At 44.2% G+C, this 23,021-nt stretch overlaps 1 protein-coding gene across 1 annotated transcript in view; it reads right to left on the bottom strand.

Moving 5' to 3' along the window:
• LOC125384312 (transient receptor potential cation channel subfamily M member 4-like) overlaps nucleotides 1-23,021 on the bottom strand; it is a 70,675-nt gene that overhangs the window by 26,491 nt on the left and 21,163 nt on the right. The window contains exons 13-15 of the mRNA XM_048403244.1: nucleotides 18,839-18,898; nucleotides 18,428-18,578; nucleotides 16,339-16,445 (exon numbers count right to left, since the gene is read on the bottom strand). Coding sequence (XP_048259201.1) covers nucleotides 16,339-16,445; nucleotides 18,428-18,578; nucleotides 18,839-18,898 — 318 coding nt within the window. The remainder of the gene's footprint in view (nucleotides 1-16,338; nucleotides 16,446-18,427; nucleotides 18,579-18,838; nucleotides 18,899-23,021) is intronic.

Here is a 23,021-nt window from a genome sequence, read left to right as displayed (position 1 = left end):
TTATATAGGACAGAGGCCAGCTTGTCCTGCCACAGAAACATAATGTTATATAGGACAGAGAACAGCTTGTCCTGTTACAGAAACATAATGTTATATAGGACAGAGAACAGCTTGTCCTGCCACAGAAACACAATGTTATGTAGGACAGAGAACAGCTTGTCCTGCCACAGTAACACAATGTTATATAGGGCAGAGGCCAGCTTGTCCTGCCACATAAACATAATGTTATATAGGACAGGGGCCAGCTTGTCCTGTTACAGAAATATAATGTTATATAAGACGGAGAACAGATTGTCCTGCCACAGAAACACAATGTTATATAGGGCAGAGGCCAGCTTGTCCTGCCACAGTAACACAATGTTATGTAGGACAGAGGCCAGCTTGTCCTGCCACAGTAACACAATGTTATATAGTACAGAGAACAGCTTGTCCTGCAACAGAAACACAATGTTATGTAGGACAGAGAACAGATTGTCCTGCCACAGAAACATAATGTTATAAAGGATAGAGACCAGCTTGTCCTGCAACAGTAACACAATGTTATATAGGACAGAGAACAGCGTGTCCTTCCACAGAAACACAATGTTATATAGGACAGAGGCCAGCTTGTCCTGCCACAGAAACACAATGTTATATAGGACAGAGAACAGATTGTCCTGCCACAGAAACATAATGTTATAAAGGATAGAGACCAGCTTGTCCTGCAACAGTAACACAATGTTATATAGGACAGAGAACAGCCTGTCCTTCCACAGAAACACAATGTTATATAGGACAGATGCCAGCTTGTCCTGCCACAGAAACACAATGTTATATAGGACAGAGAACAGCTTGTCCTGCCACAGAAACATAATGTTATATAGGACAGAGACTAGCTTGTCCTGCCACAGAAACACAATGTTATATAGGACAGAGAACAGGTTGTCCTGCCACAGTAACACAATGTTATATAGGACAAAGGACAGCTTGTCCTGCCACAGAAACACAATGTTATATAGGACAGAGAACAGCTTGTCCTGCCACAGAAACACAATGTTATGTAGGACAGAGGCCAGCTTGTCCTGCCACAGAAACACAATGTTATATAGGACAGAGAACAGCTTGTCCTGCCACAGAAACACAATGTTATATAGGACAGAGAACAGCTTGTCCTGCCACAGAAACATAATGTTATATAGGACAGAGAACAGATTGTCGTGCCACAGAAACACAATGTTATAAAGGACAGAGAACAGCTTGTCCTGCCACAGAAACATAATGTTATATAGGACAGAGAACAGATTGTGGTGCCACAGAAACACAATGTTATATAGGACAGAGGCCAGCTTGTCCTGCCACAGAAACACAATGTTATATAGGACAGAGGCCAGCTTGTCCTGCCACAGAAACACAATGTTATATAGGACAGAGGCCAGATTGTCCTGCCACAGAAACACAATGTTATATAGGACAGAGAACAGCTTGTCCTGCCACAGAAACACAATGTTATATGGGACAGAGGCCAGCTTGTCCTGCCACAGAAACATAATGTTATATAGGACAGAGAATAGATTGTCCTGCCACAGAAACACAATGTTATATAGGGCAGAGGCCAGCTTGTCCTGCCACAGAAACACAATGTTATATAGGACAGAGGCCAGCTTGTCCTGCCACAGTAATATAATGTTATATAGGGCAGAGGCCAGCTTGTCCTGCCACAGAAACACAATGTTATATAGGACAGAGGCCAGCTTGTCCTGCCACAGAAACATAATGTTAAATAGGACAGAGAACAGCTTGTCCTGCCACAGAAACATAATGTTATAAAGGATAGAGACCAGCCTGTCCTGCCACAGAAACACAATGTTATGTAGGACAGAGAACATCTTGTCCTTCCAAAGAAACACAATGTTATATAGGACAGAGGCCAGCTTGTCCTGCCACAGAAACATAATGTTATATAGGACAGAGAACAGCTTTTCCTTCCACAGTAACACAATGTTATATAGGACAGAGAACAGCTTGTCCTGCCACAGAAACACAATGTTATATAGGACAGAGGCCAGCTTGTCCTGCCACAGAAACACAATGTTATGTAGGACAGAGAACATCTTGTCCTTCCACAGAAACACAATGTTATATAGGACAGAGGCCAGCTTGTCCTGCCACAGAAACACCATGTTATATGGGACAGAGGCCAGCTTGTCCTGCCACAGAAACATAATGTTATATAGGACAGAGAACAGCTTGTCCTGCCACAGAAACACAATGTTATATAGGACAGAGGCCAGCTTGTCCTGCCACAGTAACACAATGTTATATAGGACAGAGAACAGCTTGTCCTGCCACAGAAACATAATGTTATATAGGACAGAGAACAGCTTGTCCTGCCACAGAAACATAATGTTATATAGGACAGATAACAGGTTGTCCTGCCACAGTAACACAATGTTATATAGGACAAAGGACAGGTTGTCCTGCCACAGAAACACAATGTTATATAGGACAGAGAACAGCTTGTCCTGCCACAGAAACATAATGTTATATAGGACAGAGGCCAGCTTGTCCTGCCACATAAACACAATGTTATATAGGACAGAGGCCAGCTTGTCCTGCCACAGAAACACAATGTTATATAGGACAGAGGCCAGCTTGTCCTGCCACAGAAACACAATGTCATATAGGACAGAGAACAGCTTGTCCTGCCACAGAAACACAATGTTATATAGGACAGAGAACAGCTTGTCCTGCCACAGTAACACAATGTTATAAAGGATAGAGACCAGCTTGTCCTGCCACAGGTAGACAATGTTTTATAAGACAGAGAACAGCTTGTCCTGCCACAGAAACATAATGTTATAAAGGATAGAGACCAGCCTGTCCTGCCACAGAAACACAATGTTATGTAGGACAGAGAACATCTTGTCCTTCCACAGAAACACAATGTTATATAGGACAGAGGCCAGCTTGTCCTGCCACAGAAACATAATGTTATATAGGACAGAGAACAGCTTGTCCTGCCACAGTAACACAATGTTATATAGGACAGAGAACAGCTTGTCCTGCCACAGAAACACAATGTTATATAGGGCAGAGGCCAGCTTGTCCTGCCACAGAAACATAATGTTATATAGGACAGAGAACAGCTTGTCCTGCCACAGTAACACAATGTTATATAGGACAGAGGCCAGCTTGTCCTGCCACAGTAACACAATGTTATATAGGACAGAGAACAGCTTGTCCTGCCACAGAAACACAATGTTATATAGGACAGAGGCCAGCTTGTCCTGCCACAGAAACACAATGTTATGTAGGACAGAGAACATCTTGTCCTTCCACAGAAACACAATGTTATATAGGACAGAGGCCAGCTTGTCCTGCCACAGAAACATAATGTTATATAGGACAGAGAACAGCTTGTCCTGCCACAGAAACATAATGTTATAAAGGATAAAGACCAGCCTGTCCTGCCACAGTAACACAATGTTATATAGGACAGAGAACAGCTTGTCCTTCCACAGAAACACAATGTTATATAGGACAGAGGCCAGCTTGTCCTGCCACAGAAACACAATGTTATATAGGACAGAGAACAGCTTGTCCTGCCACAGAAACATAATGTTATAAAGGATAGAGACCAGCCTGTCCTGCCACAGAAACACAATGTTATGTAGGACAGAGAACATCTTGTCCTTCCACAGAAACACAATGTTATATAGGACAGAGGCCAGCTTGTCCTGCCACAGAAACATAATGTTATATAGGACAGAGAACAGCTTGTCCTGCCACAGTAACACAATGTTATATAGGACAGAGAACAGCTTGTCCTGCCACAGAAACACAATGTTATATAGGGCAGAGGCCAGCTTGTCCTGCCACAGAAATATAATGTTATATAGGACAGAGAACAGCTTGTCCTGCCACAGTAACACAATGTTATATAGGACATAGGCCAGCTTGTCCTGCCACAGAAACACCATGTTATATAGGACAGAGGCCAGCTTGTCCTGCCACAGAAACATAATGTTATATAGGACAGGGGCCAGCTTGTCCTGTTACAGAAACATAATGCTATATAGGACAGAGAACAGCTTGTCCTGCCACAGAAACACAATGTTATGTAGGACAGAGAACAGCTTGTCCTGCCACAGTAATACAATGTTATGTAGGACAGAGAACAGCTTGTCCTGCCACAGTAACACAATGTTATAAAGGATAGAGACCAGCCTGTCCTGCAACAGTAACACAATGTTATATAGGACAGAGAACAGCTTGTCCTTCCACAGAAACACAATGTTATATAGGACAGAGGCCAGCTTGTCCTGCCACAGATACACAATGTTATATAGGACAGAGAACAGATTGTCCTGCCACAGAAACATAATGTTATGAGGGATAGAGACCAGCTTGTCCTGCAACAGTAACACAATGTTATATAGGACAGAGAACAGCGTGTCCTTCCACAGAAACACAATGTTATATAGGACAGAGGCCAGCTTGTCCTGCCACAGAAACACAATGTTATGTAGGACAGAGAACAGCTTGTCCTGCCACAGTAACACAATGTTATAAAGGATAGAGACCAGCCTGTCCTGCCACAGTAACACAATGTTATATAGGACAGAGAACAGCTTGTCCTGCCACAGAAACATAATTTTATAAAGGATAGAGACCAGCCTGTCCTGCAACAGAAACACAATGTTATGTAGGACAGAGAACATCTTGTCCTTCCATAGAAACACAATGTTATATAGGACAGAGGCCAGCTTGTCCTGCCACAGAAACATAATGTTATATAGGACAGAGAACAGCTTGTCCTGCCACAGTAACACAATGTTATATAGTACAGAGAACAGCTTGTCCTGCCACAGAAACATAATGTTATATAGGACAGGGAACAGCTTGTCCTGTTACAGAAACATAATGTTATATAGGACAGAGAACAGCTTGTCCTTCCACAGAAACACAATGTTATGTAGAACAGAGAACAGCTTGTCCTGCCACAGTAACACAATGTTATATAGGGCAGAGGCCAGCTTGTCCTGCCACAGAAACATAATGTTATATAGGACAGATGCCAGCTTGTCCTGTTACAGAAACATAATGTTATATAGGACGGAGAACAGATTGTCCTGCCACAGAAACACAATGTTATATAGGGCAGAGGCCAGCTTGTCTTGCCACAGGAACACAATGTTATATAGGGCAGAGGCCAGCTTGTCCTGCCACAGAAACATAATGTTATATAGGACAGATGCCAGCTTGTCCTGTTACAGAAACATAATGTTATATAGGACGGAGAACAGATTGTCCTCCCACAGAAACACAATGTTATATAGGGCAGAGGCCAGCTTGTCCTGCCACAGAAACACAATGTTATATAGGGCAGAGGCCAGCTTGTCCTGCCACAGAAACACAATGTTATGTAGGACAGAGAACAGATTGTCCTGCCACAGAAACATAATGTTATAAAGGATAGAGACCAGCTTGTCCTGCAACAGTAACACAATGTTATATAGGACAGAGAACAGCGTGTCCTTCCACAGAAACACAATGTTATATAGGACAGAGGCCAGCTTGTCCTGCCACAGAAACACAATGTTATGTAGGACAGAGAACAGATTGTCCTGCCACAGAAACATAATGTTATAAAGGATAGAGACCAGCTTGTCCTGCAACAGTAACACAATGTTATATAGGACAGAGAACAGCGTGTCCTTCCACAGAAACACAATGTTATATAGGACAGAGGCCAGCTTGTCCTTCCACAGAAACACAATATTATATAGGACAGAGAACAGCTTGTCCTGCCACAGTAACACAATGTTATATAGGACAGAGAACATCTTGTCCTGCCACAGTAACACAATGTTATATAGGACAGAGGCCAGCTTGTCTTGCCACTGAAAGACAATGTTATATAGGACAGAGAACAGCTTGTCCTGCCATAGTAACACAATGTTATATAGGATAGATAATAGCTTGTCTTGCCACAGAAACACAATGTTATATAGGACAGAGAACAGCTTGTCCTGCCACAGAAACACAATGTTATACAGGACAGAGGCCAGCTTGTCTTGCCACAGAAATATAATGTTATACAGGACAGAGAACGGCTTGTCCTGCCACAGAAACACAATGTTATATAGGACAGAGAACAGCTTGTCCTGCCACAGAAACACAATGTTATGTAGGACAGAGAACAGCTTGTCCTGCAACAGTAACACAATGTTATATAGGACAGAGAACAGTTTGTCCTGCCACAGAAACACAATGTTATGTAGGACAGAGGCCAGCTTGTCCTGCCACAGAAACACAATGTTATGTAGGACAGAGAAGAGATTGTCCTGCCACAGAAACATAATGTGATATAGGACAGAGAACAGCGTGTCCTTCCACAGAAACACAATGTTATATAGGACAGAGAACAGCTTGTCCTGTTACAGAAACATAATGTTATATAGGACAGAGAACAGCTTGTCCTGCCACAGTAACACAATGTTATATAGTACAGAGAACAGCTTGTCCTGCCACAGAAACATAATGTTATATAGGACAGGGAACAGCTTGTCCTGTTACAGAAAGATAATGTTATATAGGACAGAGAACAGCTTGTCCTTCCACAGAAACACAATGTTATGTAGAACAGAGAACAGCTTGTCCTGCCACAGTAACACAATGTTATATAGGGCAGAGGCCAGCTTGTCCTGCCACAGAAACATAATGTTATATAGGACAGAGAACAGCTTGTCCTGCCACAGTAACACAATGTTATATAGTACAGAGAACAGCTTGTCCTGCCACAGTAACACAATGTTATATAGGGCAGAGGCCAGCTTGTCCTGCCACAGAAACATAATGTTATATAGGACAGATGCCAGCTTGTCCTGTTACAGAAACATAATGTTATATAGGACGGAGAACAGATTGTCCTGCCACAGAAACACAATGTTAAAGAGGGCAGAATCCAGCTTGTCCTGGCACAGAAACACAATGTTATGTAGGACAGAGGCCAGCTTGTCCTGCCACAGAAACACAATGTTATATAAGGCAGAGGCCAGCTTGTCCTGCCACAGACACACAATGTTATGTAGGACAGAGAACAGATTGTCCTGCCACAGAAACATAATGTTATAAAGGATAGAGACCAGCTTGTCCTGCAACAGTAACACAATGTTATATAGGACAGAGAACAGCGTGTCCTTCCACAGAAACACAATGTTATATAGGACAGAGGCCAGCTTGTCCTGCCACAGAAACACAATGTTATGTAGGACAGAGAACAGATTGTCCTGCCACAGTAACACAATGTTATATAGGACAGAGAACAGCTTGTCCTGCCACAGAAACATAATGTTATATAGGACAGAGAACAGCTTGTCCTGTTACAGAAACATAATGTTATATAGGACAGAGAACAGCTTCTCCTTCCACAGAAACACAATGTTATGTAGAACAGAGAACAGCTTGTCCTGCCACAGTAACACAATGTTTTATAGGGCAGAGGCCAGCTTGTCCTGCCACAGAAACATAATGTTATATAGGACAGATGCCAGCTTGTCCTGTTACAGAAACATAATGTTATATAGGACGGAGAACAGATTGTCCTGCCACAGAAACACAATGTTATATAGGGCAGAGGCCAGCTTGTCCTGCCACAGAAACACAATGTTATGTAGGACAGAGGCCAGCTTGTCCTGCCACAGAAACACAATGTTATATAGGGCAGAGGCCAGCTTGTCCTGCCACAGAAACACAATGTTATGTAGGACAGAGAACAGCGTGTCCTTTCACAGAAACACAATGTTATATAGGGCAGAGGCCAGCTTGTCCTGCCACAGAAACACAATGTTATGTAGGACAGAGAACAGATTGTCCTGCCACAGAAACATAATGTTATAAAGGATAGAGACCAGCTTGTCCTGCAACAGTAACACAATGTTATATAGGACAGAGAACAGCGTGTCCTTCCACAGAAACACAATGTTATATAGGACAGAGGCCAGCTTGTCCTGCCACAGAAACACAATGTTATGTAGGACAGAGAACAGATTGTCCTGCCACAGAAACATAATGTTATAAAGGATAGAGACCAGCTTGTCCTGCAACAGTAACACAATGTTATATAGGACAGAGAACAGCGTGTCCTTCCACAGAAACACAATGTTATATAGGACAGAGGCCAGCTTTTCCTTCCACAGAAACACAATATTATGTAGGACAGAGAACAGCTTGTCCTGCCACAGTAACACAATGTTACTTAGGACAGAGAACATCTTGTCCTGCCACAGTAACACAATGTTATATAGGACAGAGGGCAGCTTGTCTTGCCACAGAAAGACAATGTTATATAGGACAGAGAACAGCTTGTCCTGCGATAGTAACACAATGTTATATAGGATAGATAATAGCTTGTCTTGCCACAGAAACACAATGTTATATAGGACAGAGAACAGCTTGTCCTGCCACAGAAACACAATGTTATATAGGACAGAGGCCAGCTTGTCTTGCCACAGAAATATAATGTTATATAGGACAGAGAACGGCTTGTCCTGCCACAGAAACATAATGTTATATAGGACAGAGAACAGCTTGTCCTGCCACAGAAACATAATGTTATATAGGACGGAGAACAGCTTGTCCTGCCACAGAAACACAATGTTATGTAGGACAGAGGCCAGCTTGTCCTGCAACAGAAACACAATGTTATATAGGGCAGAGGCCAGCTTGCCCTGCCACAGAAACACAATGTTATGTAGGACAGAGAAGAGATTGTCCTGCCACAGAAACATAATGTTATAAAGGATAGAGACCAGCTTGTCCTGCAACAGTAACACAATGTGATATAGGACAGAGAACAGCGTGTCCTTCCACAGAAACACAATGTTATATAGGACAGAGAACAGCTTGTCCTGTTACAGAAACATAATGTTATATAGGACAGAGAACAGCTTGTCCTGCCACAGAAACACAATGTTATGTAGAACAGAGAACAGCTTGTCCTGCCACAGTAACACAATGTTATATAGGGCAGAGGCCAGCTTGTCCTTCCACAGAAACATAATGTTATATAGGACAGATGCCAGCTTGTCCTGTTACAGAAACATAATGTTATATAGGACGGAGAACAGATTGTCCTGCCACAGAAACACAATGTTATATAGGGCGGAATCCAGCTTGTCCTGCCACAGAAACACAATGTTATATAGGGCAGAGGCCAGCTTGTCTTGCCACAGAAACACAATGTTATATAGGGCAGAGGCCAGCTTGTCCTGCCACAGAAACACAATGTTATATAGGGCAGAGGCCAGCTTGTCTTGCCACAGAAACACAATGTTATATAGGGCAGAGGCCAGCTTGTCCTGCCACAGAAACACAATGTTATGTAGGACAGAGAACAGCTTGTCCTGCCACAGAAACACAATGTTATATAAGGCAGAGGCCAGCTTGTCCTGCCACAGACACACAATGTTATGTAGGACAGAGAACAGATTGTCCTGCCACAGAAACATAATGTTATAAAGGATAGAGACCAGCTTGTCCTGCAACAGTAACACAATGTTATATAGGACAGAGAACAGCGTGTCCTTCCACAGAAACACAATGTTATATAGGACAGAGGCCAGCTTGTCCTGCCACAGAAACACAATGTTATGTAGGACAGAGAACAGATTGTCCTGCCACAGAAACATAATGTTATAAAGGATAGAGACCAGCTTGTCCTGCAACAGTAACACAATGTTATATAGGACAGAGAACAGCGTGTCCTTCCACAGAAACACAATGTTATATAGGACAGAGGGCAGCTTGTCCTGCCACAGAAACACAATGTTATATAGGACAGAGAACAGCTTGTCCTGCGATAGTAACACAATGTTATATAGGATAGATAATAGCTTGTCTTGCCACAGAAACACAATGTTATATAGGACAGAGAACAGCTTGTCCTGCCACAGAAACACAATGTTATATAGGACAGAGGCCAGCTTGTCTTGCCACAGAAATATAATGTTATATAGGACAGAGAACGGCTTGTCCTGCCACAGAAACATAATGTTATATAGGACAGAGAACAGCTTGTCCTGCCACAGAAACATAATGTTATATAGGACGGAGAACAGCTTGTCCTGCCACAGAAACACAATGTTATGTAGGACAGAGGCCAGCTTGTCCTGCAACAGAAACACAATGTTATATAGGGCAGAGGCCAGCTTGCCCTGCCACAGAAACACAATGTTATGTAGGACAGAGAAGAGATTGTCCTGCCACAGAAACATAATGTTATAAAGGATAGAGACCAGCTTGTCCTGCAACAGTAACACAATGTGATATAGGACAGAGAACAGCTTGTCCTTCCACAGAAACACAATGTTATATAGGACAGAGAACAGCTTGTCCTGTTACAGAAACATAATGTTATATAGGACAGAGAACAGCTTGTCCTGCCACAGAAACACAATGTTATGTAGAACAGAGAACAGCTTGTCCTGCCACAGTAACACAATGTTATATAGGGCAGAGGCCAGCTTGTCCTGCCACAGAAACATAATGTTATATAGGACAGATGCCAGCTTGTCCTGTTACAGAAACATAATGTTATATAGGACGGAGAACAGATTGTCCTGCCACAGAAACACAATGTTATATAGGGCGGAATCCAGCTTGTCCTGCCACAGAAACACAATGTTATATAGGGCAGAGGCCAGCTTGTCTTGCCACAGAAACACAATGTTATATAGGGCAGAGGCCAGCTTGTCCTGCCACAGAAACACAATGTTATATAGGGCAGAGGCCAGCTTGTCTTGCCAGAGAAACACAATGTTATATAGGGCAGAGGCCAGCTTGTCCTGCCACAGAAACACAATGTTATGTAGGACAGAGAACAGCTTGTCCTGCCACAGAAACACAATGTTATATAAGGCAGAGGCCAGCTTGTCCTACCACAGACACACAATGTTATGTAGGACAGAGAACAGATTGTCCTGCCACAGAAACATAATGTTATAAAGGATAGAGACCAGCTTGTCCTGCAACAGTAACACAATGTTATATAGGACAGAGAACAGCGTGTCCTTCCACAGAAACACAATGTTATATAGGACAGAGGCCAGCTTGTCCTTCCACAGAAACACAATATTATGCAGGACAGAGAACAGCTTGTCCTGCCACAGTAACACAATGTTACATAGGACAGAGAACATCTTGTCCTGCCACAGTAACACAATGTTATATAGGACAGAGGCCAGCTTGTCTTGCCACAGAAAGACAATGTTATATAGGACAGAGAACAGCTTGTCCTGCCATAGTAACACAATGTTATATAGGATAGATAATAGCTTGTCTTGCCACAGAAACACAATGTTATATAGGACAGAGAACAGCTTGTCCTGCCACAGAAACACAATGTTATATAGGACAGAGGCCAGCTTGTCTTGCCACAGAAATATAATGTTATATAGGACAGAGAACGGCTTGTCCTGCCACAGAAACACAATGTTATATAGGACAGAGGCCAGCTTGTCCTGCCACAGAAACACAATGTTATGTAGGACAGAGAACATCTTGTCCTTCCACAGAAACACAATGTTATATAGGACAGAGGCCAGCTTGTCCTGCCACAGAAACACCATGTTATATAGGACAGAGGCCAGCTTGTCCTGCCACAGAAACATAATGTTATATAGGACAGGGGCCAGCTTGTCCTGTTACAGAAACATAATGCTATATAGGACAGAGAACAGCTTGTCCTGCCACAGAAACACAATGTTATGTAGGACAGAGAACAGCTTGTCCTGCCACAGTAACACAATGTTATAAAGGATAGAGACCAGCCTGTCCTGCCACAGTAACACAATGTTATATAGGACAGAGAACAGCTTGTCCTTCCACAGAAACACAATGTTATATAGGACAGAGGCCAGCTTGTCCTGCCACAGAAACACAATGTTATATAGGACAGAGAACAGATTGTCCTGCCACAGAAACTTAATGTTATGAGGGATAGAGACCAGCTTGTCCTGCAACAGTAACACAATGTTATATAGGACAGAGAACAGCGTGTCCTTCCACAGAAACACAATGTTATATAGGACAGAGGCCAGCTTGTCCTGCCACAGAACACAATGTTATGTAGGACAGAGAACAGCTTGTCCTGCCACAGTAACACAATGTTATAAAGGATAGAGACCAGCCTGTCCTGCCACAGTAACACAATGTTATATAGGACAGAGAACAGCTTGTCCTGCCACAGAAACATAATTTTATAAAGGATAGAGACCAGCCTGTCCTGCCACAGAAACACAATGTTATGTAGGACAGAGAACATCTTGTCCTTCCACAGAAACACAATGTTATATAGGACAGAGGCCAGCTTGTCCTGCCACAGAAACATAATGTTATATAGGACAGAGAACAGCTTGTCCTGCCACAGTAACACAATGTTATATAGGACAGAGAACAGCTTGTCCTGCCACAGAAACACAATGTTATATAGGACAGAGGCCAGCTTGTCCTGCCACAGAAACACAATGTTATGTAGGACAGAGAACATCTTGTCCTGTTACAGAAACATAATGTTATATAGGACAGAGAACAGCTTGTCCTTCCACAGAAACACAATGTTATGTAGAACAGAGAACAGCTTGTCCTGCCACAGTAACACAATGTTATATAGGGCAGAGGCCAGCTTGTCCTGCCACAGAAACATAATGTTATATAGGACAGATGCTAGCTTGTCCTGTTACAGAAACATAATGTTATATAGGACGGAGAACAGATTGTCCTGCCACAGAAACACAATGTTATATAGGGCAGAGGCCAGCTTGTCCTGCCACAGAAACACAATGTTATGTAGGACAGAGGCCAGCTTGTCCTGCCACAGAAACATAATGTTATAAAGGATAGAGACCAGCTTGTCCTGCAACAGTAACACAATGTTATATAGGACAGAGAACAGCGTGTCCTTCCACAGAAACACAATGTTATATAGGACAGAGGCCAGCTTGTCCTGCCACAGAAACACAATGTTATGTAGGACAGAGAACAGATTGTCCTGCCACAGAAACATAATGTTATAAAGGATAGAGACCAGCTTGTCCTGCAACAGTAACACAATGTTATATAGGACAGAGAACAGCGTGTCCTTCCACAGAAACACAATGTTATATAGGACAGAGGCCAGCTTGTCCTTCCACAGAAACACAATATTATGCAGGACAGAGAACAGCTTGTCCTGCCACAGTAACACAATGTTACATAGGACAGAGAACATCTTGTCCTGCCACAGTAACACAATGTTATATAGGACAGAGGCCAGCTTGTCTTGCCACAGAAAGACAATGTTATATAGGACAGAGAACAGCTTGTCCTGCCATAGTAACATAATGTTATATAGGATAGATAATAGCTTGTCTTGCCACAGAAACACAATGTTATATAGGACAGAGAACAGCTTGTCCTGCCACAGAAACACAATGTTATATAGGACAGAGGCCAGCTTGTCTTGCCACAGAAATATAATGTTATATAGGACAGAGAACGGCTTGTCCTGCCACAGAAACACAATGTTATATAGGACAGAGGCCAGCTTGTCCTGCCACAGAAACACAATGTTATGTAGGACAGAGAACATCTTGTCCTTCCACAGAAACACAATGTTATATAGGACAGAGGCCAGCTTGTCCTGCCACAGAAACACCATGTTATATAGGACAGAGGCCAGCTTGTCCTGCCACAGAAACATAATGTTATATAGGACAGGGGCCAGCTTGTCCTGTTACAGAAACATAATGCTATATAGGACAGAGAACAGCTTGTCCTGCCACAGAAACACAATGTTATGTAGGACAGAGAACAGCTTGTCCTGCCACAGTAACACAATGTTATAAAGGATAGAGACCAGCCTGTCCTGCCACAGTAACACAATGTTATATAGGACAGAGAACAGCTTGTCCTTCCACAGAAACACAATGTTATATAGGACAGAGGCCAGCTTGTCCTGCCACAGAAACACAATGTTATATAGGACAGAGAACAGATTGTCCTGCCACAGAAACTTAATGTTATGAGGGATAGAGACCAGCTTGTCCTGCAACAGTAACACAATGTTATATAGGACAGAGAACAGCGTGTCCTTCCACAGAAACACAATGTTATATAGGACAGAGGCCAGCTTGTCCTGCCACAGAACACAATGTTATGTAGGACAGAGAACAGCTTGTCCTGCCACAGTAACACAATGTTATAAAGGATAGAGACCAGCCTGTCCTGCCACAGTAACACAATGTTATATAGGACAGAGAACAGCTTGTCCTGCCACAGAAACATAATTTTATAAAGGATAGAGACCAGCCTGTCCTTCCACAGAAACACAATGTTATATAGGACAGAGGCCAGCTTGTCCTGCCACAGAAACATAATGTTATATAGGACAGAGAACAGCTTGTCCTGCCACAGTAACACAATGTTATATAGGACAGAGAACAGCTTGTCCTGCCACAGAAACATAATGTTATATAGGACAGAGAACAGCTTGTCCTGTTACAGAAACATAATGTTATATAGGACAGAGAACAGCTTGTCCTTCCACAGAAATACAATGTTATGTAGAACAGAGAACAGCTTGTCCTGCCACAGTAACACAATGTTATATAGGGCAGAGGCCAGCTTGTCCTGCCACAGAAACATAATGTTATATAGGACAGATGCCAGCTTGTCCTGTTACAGAAACATAATGTTATATAGGACGGAGAACAGATTGTCCTGCCACAGAAACACAATGTTATGTAGGACAGAGAACAGATTGTCCTGCCACAGAAACATAATGTTATAAAGGATAGAGACCAGCTTGTCCTGCAACAGTAACACAATGTTATATAGGACAGAGAACAGCGTGTCCTTCCACAGAAACACAATGTTATATAGGACAGAGGCCAGCTTGTCCTGCGACAGAAACACAATGTTATGTAGGACAGAGAACAGATTGTCCTGCCACAGAAACATAATGTTATAAAGGATAGAGACCAGCTTGTCCTGCAACAGTAACACAATGTTATATAGGACAGAGAACAGCGTGTCCTTCCACAGAAACACAATGTTATATAGGACAGAGGCCAGCTTGTCCTTCCACAGAAACACAATATTATGTAGGACAGAGAACAGATTGTCCTGCCACAGTAACACAATGTTACATAGGACAGAGAACATCTTGTCCTGCCACAGTAACACAATGTTATATAGGACAGAGGCCAGATTGTCTTGCCACAGAAAGACAATGTTATATAGGACAGAGAACAGCTTGTCCTGCCATAGTAACACAATGTTATATAGGATAGATAATAGCTTGTCTTGCCACAGAAACACAATGTTATATAGGACAGAGAACAGCTTGTCCTGCCACAGAAACACAATGTTATATAGGACAGAGGCCAGCTTGTCTTGCCACAGAAATATAATGTTATATAGGACAGAGAACGGCTTGTCCTGCCACAGAAACATAATGTTATATAGGACAGAGAACAGCTTGTCCTGCCACAGAAACATAATGTTATATAGGACGGAGAACAGCTTGTCCTGCCACAGTAACACAATGTTATATAGGACAGAGGCCAGCTTGTCCTGTTACAGAAACATAATGTTATATAGGGCAGAGAACAGCTTGTCCTGTCACAGAAACATAATGTTATATAGGACAGAGAACAGCTTGTCCTGTTACAGAAACATAATGTTATATAGGGCAGAGAACAGCTTGTCCTGTTACAGAAACATAATGTTATATAGGACAGAGAACAGCTTGTCCTGCCACAGTAACACAATGTTATATAGGACGGAGAACAGCTTGTCTTGCCACAGAAACATAATGTTATATAGGACAGAGAACAGCTTGTCCTGCCACAGTAACACAATGTTATATAGGACAGAGAACAGCTTGTCCTGCCACAGAAACACAATGTTATATAGGACAGAGAACAGCTTGTCCTGTCACAGTAACACAATGTTATAATAGGACAGAGAACAGCTTGTCCTGCAACAGAAACACAATGTTATATAAGACAGAGAACAGCTTGTGCTGCCACAGTAACACAATGTTAGCTCTGCCTGACAAGATCAAGAGCTACAATCTGACACCATTGTAGCTCTGACTGACTAGATCTTGATCTACACTGGTGTCAGATTGTAGCTCTTGATCTAGTCAGACGAGACTACCCTGGGAGGCATGCCACGTCACAGCGCCCAAATCAATATATGCTGATATAACTGAAATACTGTTCAAAGCAGTGTTGAACCCAATTCAATGACTCCTGACATGATAACATATTGAGTTATGATTAAGACAAGGTTTTCAAGGTAAACTGCCCCCACCTGACTGTGTTTCCAGAAGACCTTGGCCAGGTTCTGATGGTTCGTCAGCAGGGCCCACAGGAACAACTCCTGGATCGGTGGAAGGCAGGTCCGATACATTTTGGGTTCTGAAGGGGAAATATATCATCTAGGAGATACATACACTATCTTCAATGTACGTCCAGATTAACTGTAGATTTAACTGCTCTAAACTGAATCGGGTACTAAATTCGCAGGGTACAATTTGTACAGAGTGTGTGAAAGCATGTGACAAGAGTGTGAAACCATGTGACAAGAGAGTGAAAGCATGTGACAAGAATGTGAAAGCATGTGACAAGAGTGTGAAAGCATGTGACAAGAGTGTCAAACCATGTGACAAGAGAGTAAGAGAGTGTGTGACAGTGTGTGAAAGCATGTGACAAGAGTTTGAAACCATGTGACAAAAGTGTGAAACCATGTGACAAGAGAGTAAGAGAGTGATTGACAGTGTGTGAAACCATGTGACAAGAGTGTGAAAGCATGTGACAAGAATGTGAAACCATGTGACAAGAGTGTTAAAGCGTGTGACAGAGTGTGTGAAAGCATGTGATAAGAGTGTGAAACCATGTGACAGAGTGTGTGAAAGCATGTGACAAGAGTGTGTAAGTGTGTGACAACAGTGTGTGAAAGCATGTGACAAGAGTGTGAAAGCATGTGACAAGAGTCTGAAAGCATGTGATAAGAGTGTGAAACCATGTGACAAGAGTGTGAAAGCATGTGACAAGAGTGTGAAAGCATGTGACAAGAATGTGAAAGCATGTGGCAAGAGGTTGAAACCATGTGGCAAGAGTGTGAAACCATGTGACAAGAGTGTGAAAGCATGTGACAAGATCGTGAAACAATGTGACAGAGTGTGTGAAACCATGTGACAAGAGAGTGTGTAAGGGTGTGACAGTGTAAGAGAGTGTATGACGGAGTGTGTGGAAGCACGTGACAAGAGTGTGAAACTATGTGACAAGAGTGTGAAAGCATGTGACAAGAGTGTGACTCCATGTGACAAGAGTGTGAAAGCATGTGACAGGAGTGTGAAAGCATGTGACAAGAGCGTGAAACCATGTGACAAGAGTGTGAAAGCATGTGACCAGGGTGAAAGCATGTGACAAGAGTGTGAAAGCATGTGACAATAGTGTGATAGCATGTGACAAGAGTGTGAAAGCATGTGACAAGAGCATGAAAGCATGTGACAAGAGTGTGAAAGTGTGTGTGAAAGCATGTGACAAGAGTGTGAAAGCGTGTGACAGAGTAAGAGAGTGTGTGACGGAGTGTGTGAAAGCATGTGACAAGAGTGTGTAAGTGTGTGACAACAGTGTGTGAAAGCATGTGACAAGAGTGTGAAAGCATGTGACAAGAGTGTGAAAGTGTGTGTGAAAGCATGTGACAAGAGTGTGAAAGCGTGTGACAGAGTAAGAGAGTGTGTGACGGAGTGTGTGAAAGCATGTGACAAGAGTGTGTAAGTGTGTGACAACAGTGTGTGAAAGCATGTGACAAGAGCATGAAAGCATGTGACAAGAGTGTGAAAGTGTGTGTGAAAGCATGTGACAAGAGTGTGAAAGCTTGTGACAGAGTAAGAGAGTGTGTGACGGAGTGTGTGAAAGCATGTGACAGAGTGTGTAAGTGTGTGACAACAGTGTGTGAAAGCATGTGACAAGAGTGTGAAAGCATGTGACAAGAGTCTGAAAGCATGGGATAAGAGTGTGAAACCATGTGACAAGAGTGTGAAAGCATGTGACAAGAGTGTGAAACCATGTGACAAGAGTGTGAAAGCATGTGACAAGAGTGTGAAAGTGTGTGTGAAAGCATGTGATAAGAGTGTGAAACCATGTGACAAGAGTGTGAAAGCATGTGACAAGAGTGTGAAAGCATGTGACAAGAGTGTGAAAGTGTGTGTGAAAGCATGTGACAAGAGTGTGAAAGCGTGTGACAGAGTAAGAGAGTGTGTGACGGAGTGTGTGAAAGCATGTGAGAAGAGTTTGAAAGTATGTGACAGAGAGTGAGAGAGTGTGGGGAGAGGGTAGCAGTATGTGACAGTGACTGTGAAATGGCATGACAGCATGTGAGACGAGCGATCTACCGTAGTACTTCATGCTGGGGACATCCGCCTCCTGCAGCTCACAAGGACAGTTCTTGCCTTTACATGTCAGAGGGTAGGACCCACCCAGAAGGTCACGCAGCACCAGCCGCACGTCAGACGGGCCGAACATTGCCGTCTTCACACCCAGAGTCTGAAACAGTCACATAGCCCTTCACAATGCAACAAGCTCTAAGTCACAGTGCTGGGACTTATTTTTACCAATTTTTATCTTAATTAAATCATCAAATCCTGTATTACGTTTTTATCAAGAAATGCCAGATGAGAATATTACTTTTGAAATAATGAGGTGAAGTCGTGTCTGTTACATGTGTTGTATCTTTACATGTTTCTTCACTGTTTCTTGCCCCAATCCAGCTTGCACAGATGGCGGTTATATGATTGTCAACTGACCTTAACATTTCTTGCATTGGCAGACAGGAGGAGTGGAAGACAGGATCCTAAACACTCTTCCTGAAATGAAAACAAGGTAAAGTGTTTGACATAGATTGTCTACACACAACACCTACCCTATTGTACAGCTGACAGAACCCGCACAGGGTGAAGTGTTTCACCAGACACAGATTGCCCTCCAACTACACACTGTACCTACCCTGTTATACAGCTGACAGAACCTGCACAGGGGGAAGTGTTTGACCAGACACAGATTGCCCCCCCCACTACACACTGTAACTACCCTGTTGTACAGCTGACAGAACCTGCACAGAGTGAAGTGTTTCACCAGACACAGATTGCCCTCCCACTACACACTGTACCTACCCTGTTATACAGCTGACAGAACCTGCACAGAGTGAAGTGATTCACCAGACACAGATTGCCCTCCCACTACACACTGTACCTACCCTGTTGTACAGCTGACAGAACCTGCACAGAGTGAAGTGATTCACCAGACACAGATTGCCCTCCCACTACACACTGTACCTACCCTGTTGTACAGCTGACAGAACCTGCACAGGGTGAAGTATTTCACCAGACACAGATTTCCCTCCCACTACACACTGTACCTACCCTGTTGTACAGCTGACAGAACCTGCACAGGGGGAAGTGTTTCACCAGACACAGATTGCCCTCCCACTACACACTGTACCTACCCTGTTGTTCAGCTGACAGAACCTGCACAGGGGGAAGTGTTTCACCAGACACAGATTGCCCTCCCACTACACGCTGTACCTACCCTGTTGTACAGCTGACAGAACCTGCACAGGGGGAAGTGTTTCACCAGACACAGATTGCCCTCCCACTACACGCTGTACCTACCCTGTTGTACAGCTGACAGAACCTGCACAGGGGGAAGTATTTCACCAGACACAGATTTCCCTCCCACTACACACTGTACCTACCCTGTTGTACAGCTGACAGAACCTGCACAGGGGGAAGTGTTTCACCAGACACAGATTGCCCTCCCACTACACACTGTACCTACCCTGTTGTACAGCTGACAGAACCTGCACAGGGTGAAGTGTTTCACCAGACACAGATTGCCCTCCCACTACACGCTGTACCTACCCTGTTGTACAGCTGACAGAACCTGCACAGAGTGAAGTGTTTCACCAGACACAGATTGCCCTCCCACTACACGCTGTACCTACCCTGTTGTACAGCTGACACAGCTGACACTACACACTGTACCTACCCTGTTGTAAAGCTGACAGAACCTGCACAGGGTGAAGTGTTTGACACAGATTGCCCTCCCACTACACGCTGTACCTACCCTGTTGTACAGCTGACACAGCTGACACTACACACTGTACCTACCCTGTTGTAAAGCTGACAGAACCTGCACAGGGTGAAGTGTTTGACACAGATTGCCCTCCCACTACACACTGTACCTACCCTGTTGTACAGCTGACAGAACCTGCACAGAGTGAAGTGATTCACCAGACACAGATTGCCCTCCCACTACACGCTGTACCTACCCTGTTGTACAGCTGACAGAACCTGCACAGGGTGAAGTGTTTGACACAGATTGCCCTCCCACTACACACTGTACCTACCCTGTTGTACAGCTGACAGAACCTGCACAGAGTGAAGTGATTCACCAGACACAGATTGCCCTCCCACTACACACTGTACCTACCCTGTTGTACAGCTGACAGAACCTGCACAGGGTGAAGTGTTTCACCAGACACAGATTGCCCTCCCACTACACACTGTACCTACCCTGTTGTACAGCTGACAGAACCTGCACAGGGTGAAGTGTTTCACCAGACACAGATTGCCCTCCCACTACACACTGTACCTACCCTGTTGTACAGCTGACAGAACCTGCACAGAGTGAAGTGTTTCACCAGACACAGATTGCCCTCTCACTACACGCTGTACCTACCCTGTTATACAGCTGACAGAACCTGCACAGGGTGAAGTGTTTCACCAGACACAGATTGCCCTCCCACTACACACTGTACCTACCCTGTTGTACAGCTGACAGAACCTGCACAGGGTGAAGTGTTTCACCAGACACAGATTGCCCTCCCACTACACCATGTACACGCTGTACCTACCCTGTTGTACAGCTGACAGAACCTGCACAGGATGAAGTGTTTGACACAGATTGCCCTCCCACTACACACTGTACCTACTCTGTTGTACAGCTGACAGAACCTGCACAGGGGGAAGTGTTTCACCAGACACAGATTGCCCTCCCACTACACACTGTACCTACCCTGTTGTACAGCTGACAGAACCTGCACAGGGTGAAGTGTTTCACCAGACACAGATTGCCCTCCCACTACACGCTGTACCTACCCTGTTGTACAGCTGACAGAACCTGCACAGAGTGAAGTGTTTCACCAGACACAGATTGCCCTCCCACTACACGCTGTACCTACCCTGTTGTACAGCTGACACAGCTGACACTACACACTGTACCTACCCTGTTGTAAAGCTGACAGAACCTGCACAGGGTGAAGTGTTTGACACAGATTGCCCTCCCACTACACGCTGTACCTACCCTGTTGTACAGCTGACACAGCTGACACTACACACTGTACCTACCCTGTTGTAAAGCTGACAGAACCTGCACAGGGTGAAGTGTTTGACACAGATTGCCCTCCCACTACACACTGTACCTACCCTGTTTTACAGCTGACAGAACCTGCACAGAGTGAAGTGATTCACCAGACACAGATTGCCCTCCCACTACACGCTGTACCTACCCTGTTGTACAGCTGACAGAACCTGCACAGGGTGAAGTGTTTGACACAGATTGCCCTCCCACTACACACTGTACCTACCCTGTTGTACAGCTGACAGAACCTGCACAGAGTGAAGTGATTCACCAGACACAGATTGCCCTCCCACTACACACTGTACCTACCCTGTTGTACAGCTGACAGAACCTGCACAGGGTGAAGTGTTTCACCAGACACAGATTGCCCTCCCACTACACACTGTACCTACCCTGTTGTACAGCTGACAGAACCTGCACAGGGTGAAGTGTTTCACCAGACACAGATTGCCCTCCCACTACACACTGTACCTACCCTGTTGTACAGCTGACAGAACCTGCACAGAGTGAAGTGTTTCACCAGACACAGATTGCCCTCTCACTACACGCTGTACCTACCCTGTTATACAGCTGACAGAACCTGCACAGGGTGAAGTGTTTCACCAGACACAGATTGCCCTCCCACTACACACTGTACCTACCCTGTTGTACAGCTGACAGAACCTGCACAGGGTGAAGTGTTTCACCAGACACAGATTGCCCTCCCACTACACCATGTACACGCTGTACCTACCCTGTTGTACAGCTGACAGAACCTGCACAGGATGAAGTGTTTGACACAGATTGCCCTCCCACTACACACTGTACCTACTCTGTTGTACAGCTGACAGAACCTGCACAGGGGGAAGTGTTTGACACACACTGTACCTACCCTGTTGTACAGCTGACAGAATCTGCACAGAGCGAAGTGTTTCACCAGACACAGATTGCCCTCCCACTACAAACGACACCTACCCTGTTGTACAGCTGACAGAACCTGCACAGAGTGAAGTGATTCACCAGACACAGATTGCCCTCCCACTACACACTGTACCTACCCTGTTGTACAGCTGACAGAACCTGCACAGGGTGAAGTGTTTCACCAGACACAGATTGCCCTCCCACTACACACTGTACCTACCCTGTTGTACAGCTGACAGAACCTGCACAGGGTGAAGTGTTTCACCAGACACAGATTGCCCTCCCACTACACACTGTACCTACCCTGTTGTACAGCTGACAGAACCTGCACAGAGTGAAGTGTTTCACCAGACACAGATTGCCCTCTCACTACACGCTGTACCTACCCTGTTATACAGCTGACAGAACCTGCACAGGGTGAAGTGTTTCACCAGACACAGATTGCCCTCCCACTACACACTGTACCTACCCTGTTGTACAGCTGACAGAACCTGCACAGGGTGAAGTGTTTCACCAGACACAGATTGCCCTCCCACTACACACTGTACCTACCCTGTTGTACAGCTGACAGAACCTGCACAGGGTGAAGTGTTTCACCAGACACAGATTGCCCTCCCACTACACACTGTACCTACCCTGTTGTACAGCTGACAGAACCTGCACAGAGTG

This window comes from Haliotis rufescens, unplaced genomic scaffold (assembly GCF_023055435.1).
Source record: "Haliotis rufescens isolate VD_foot unplaced genomic scaffold, xgHalRufe1.0.p SCAF_3, whole genome shotgun sequence".
Taxonomy (NCBI): domain Eukaryota; kingdom Metazoa; phylum Mollusca; class Gastropoda; order Lepetellida; family Haliotidae; genus Haliotis; species Haliotis rufescens.
Note: the sequence above shows the minus strand (reverse complement) of the source record. Positions and strands in the feature narration are given on the sequence as shown.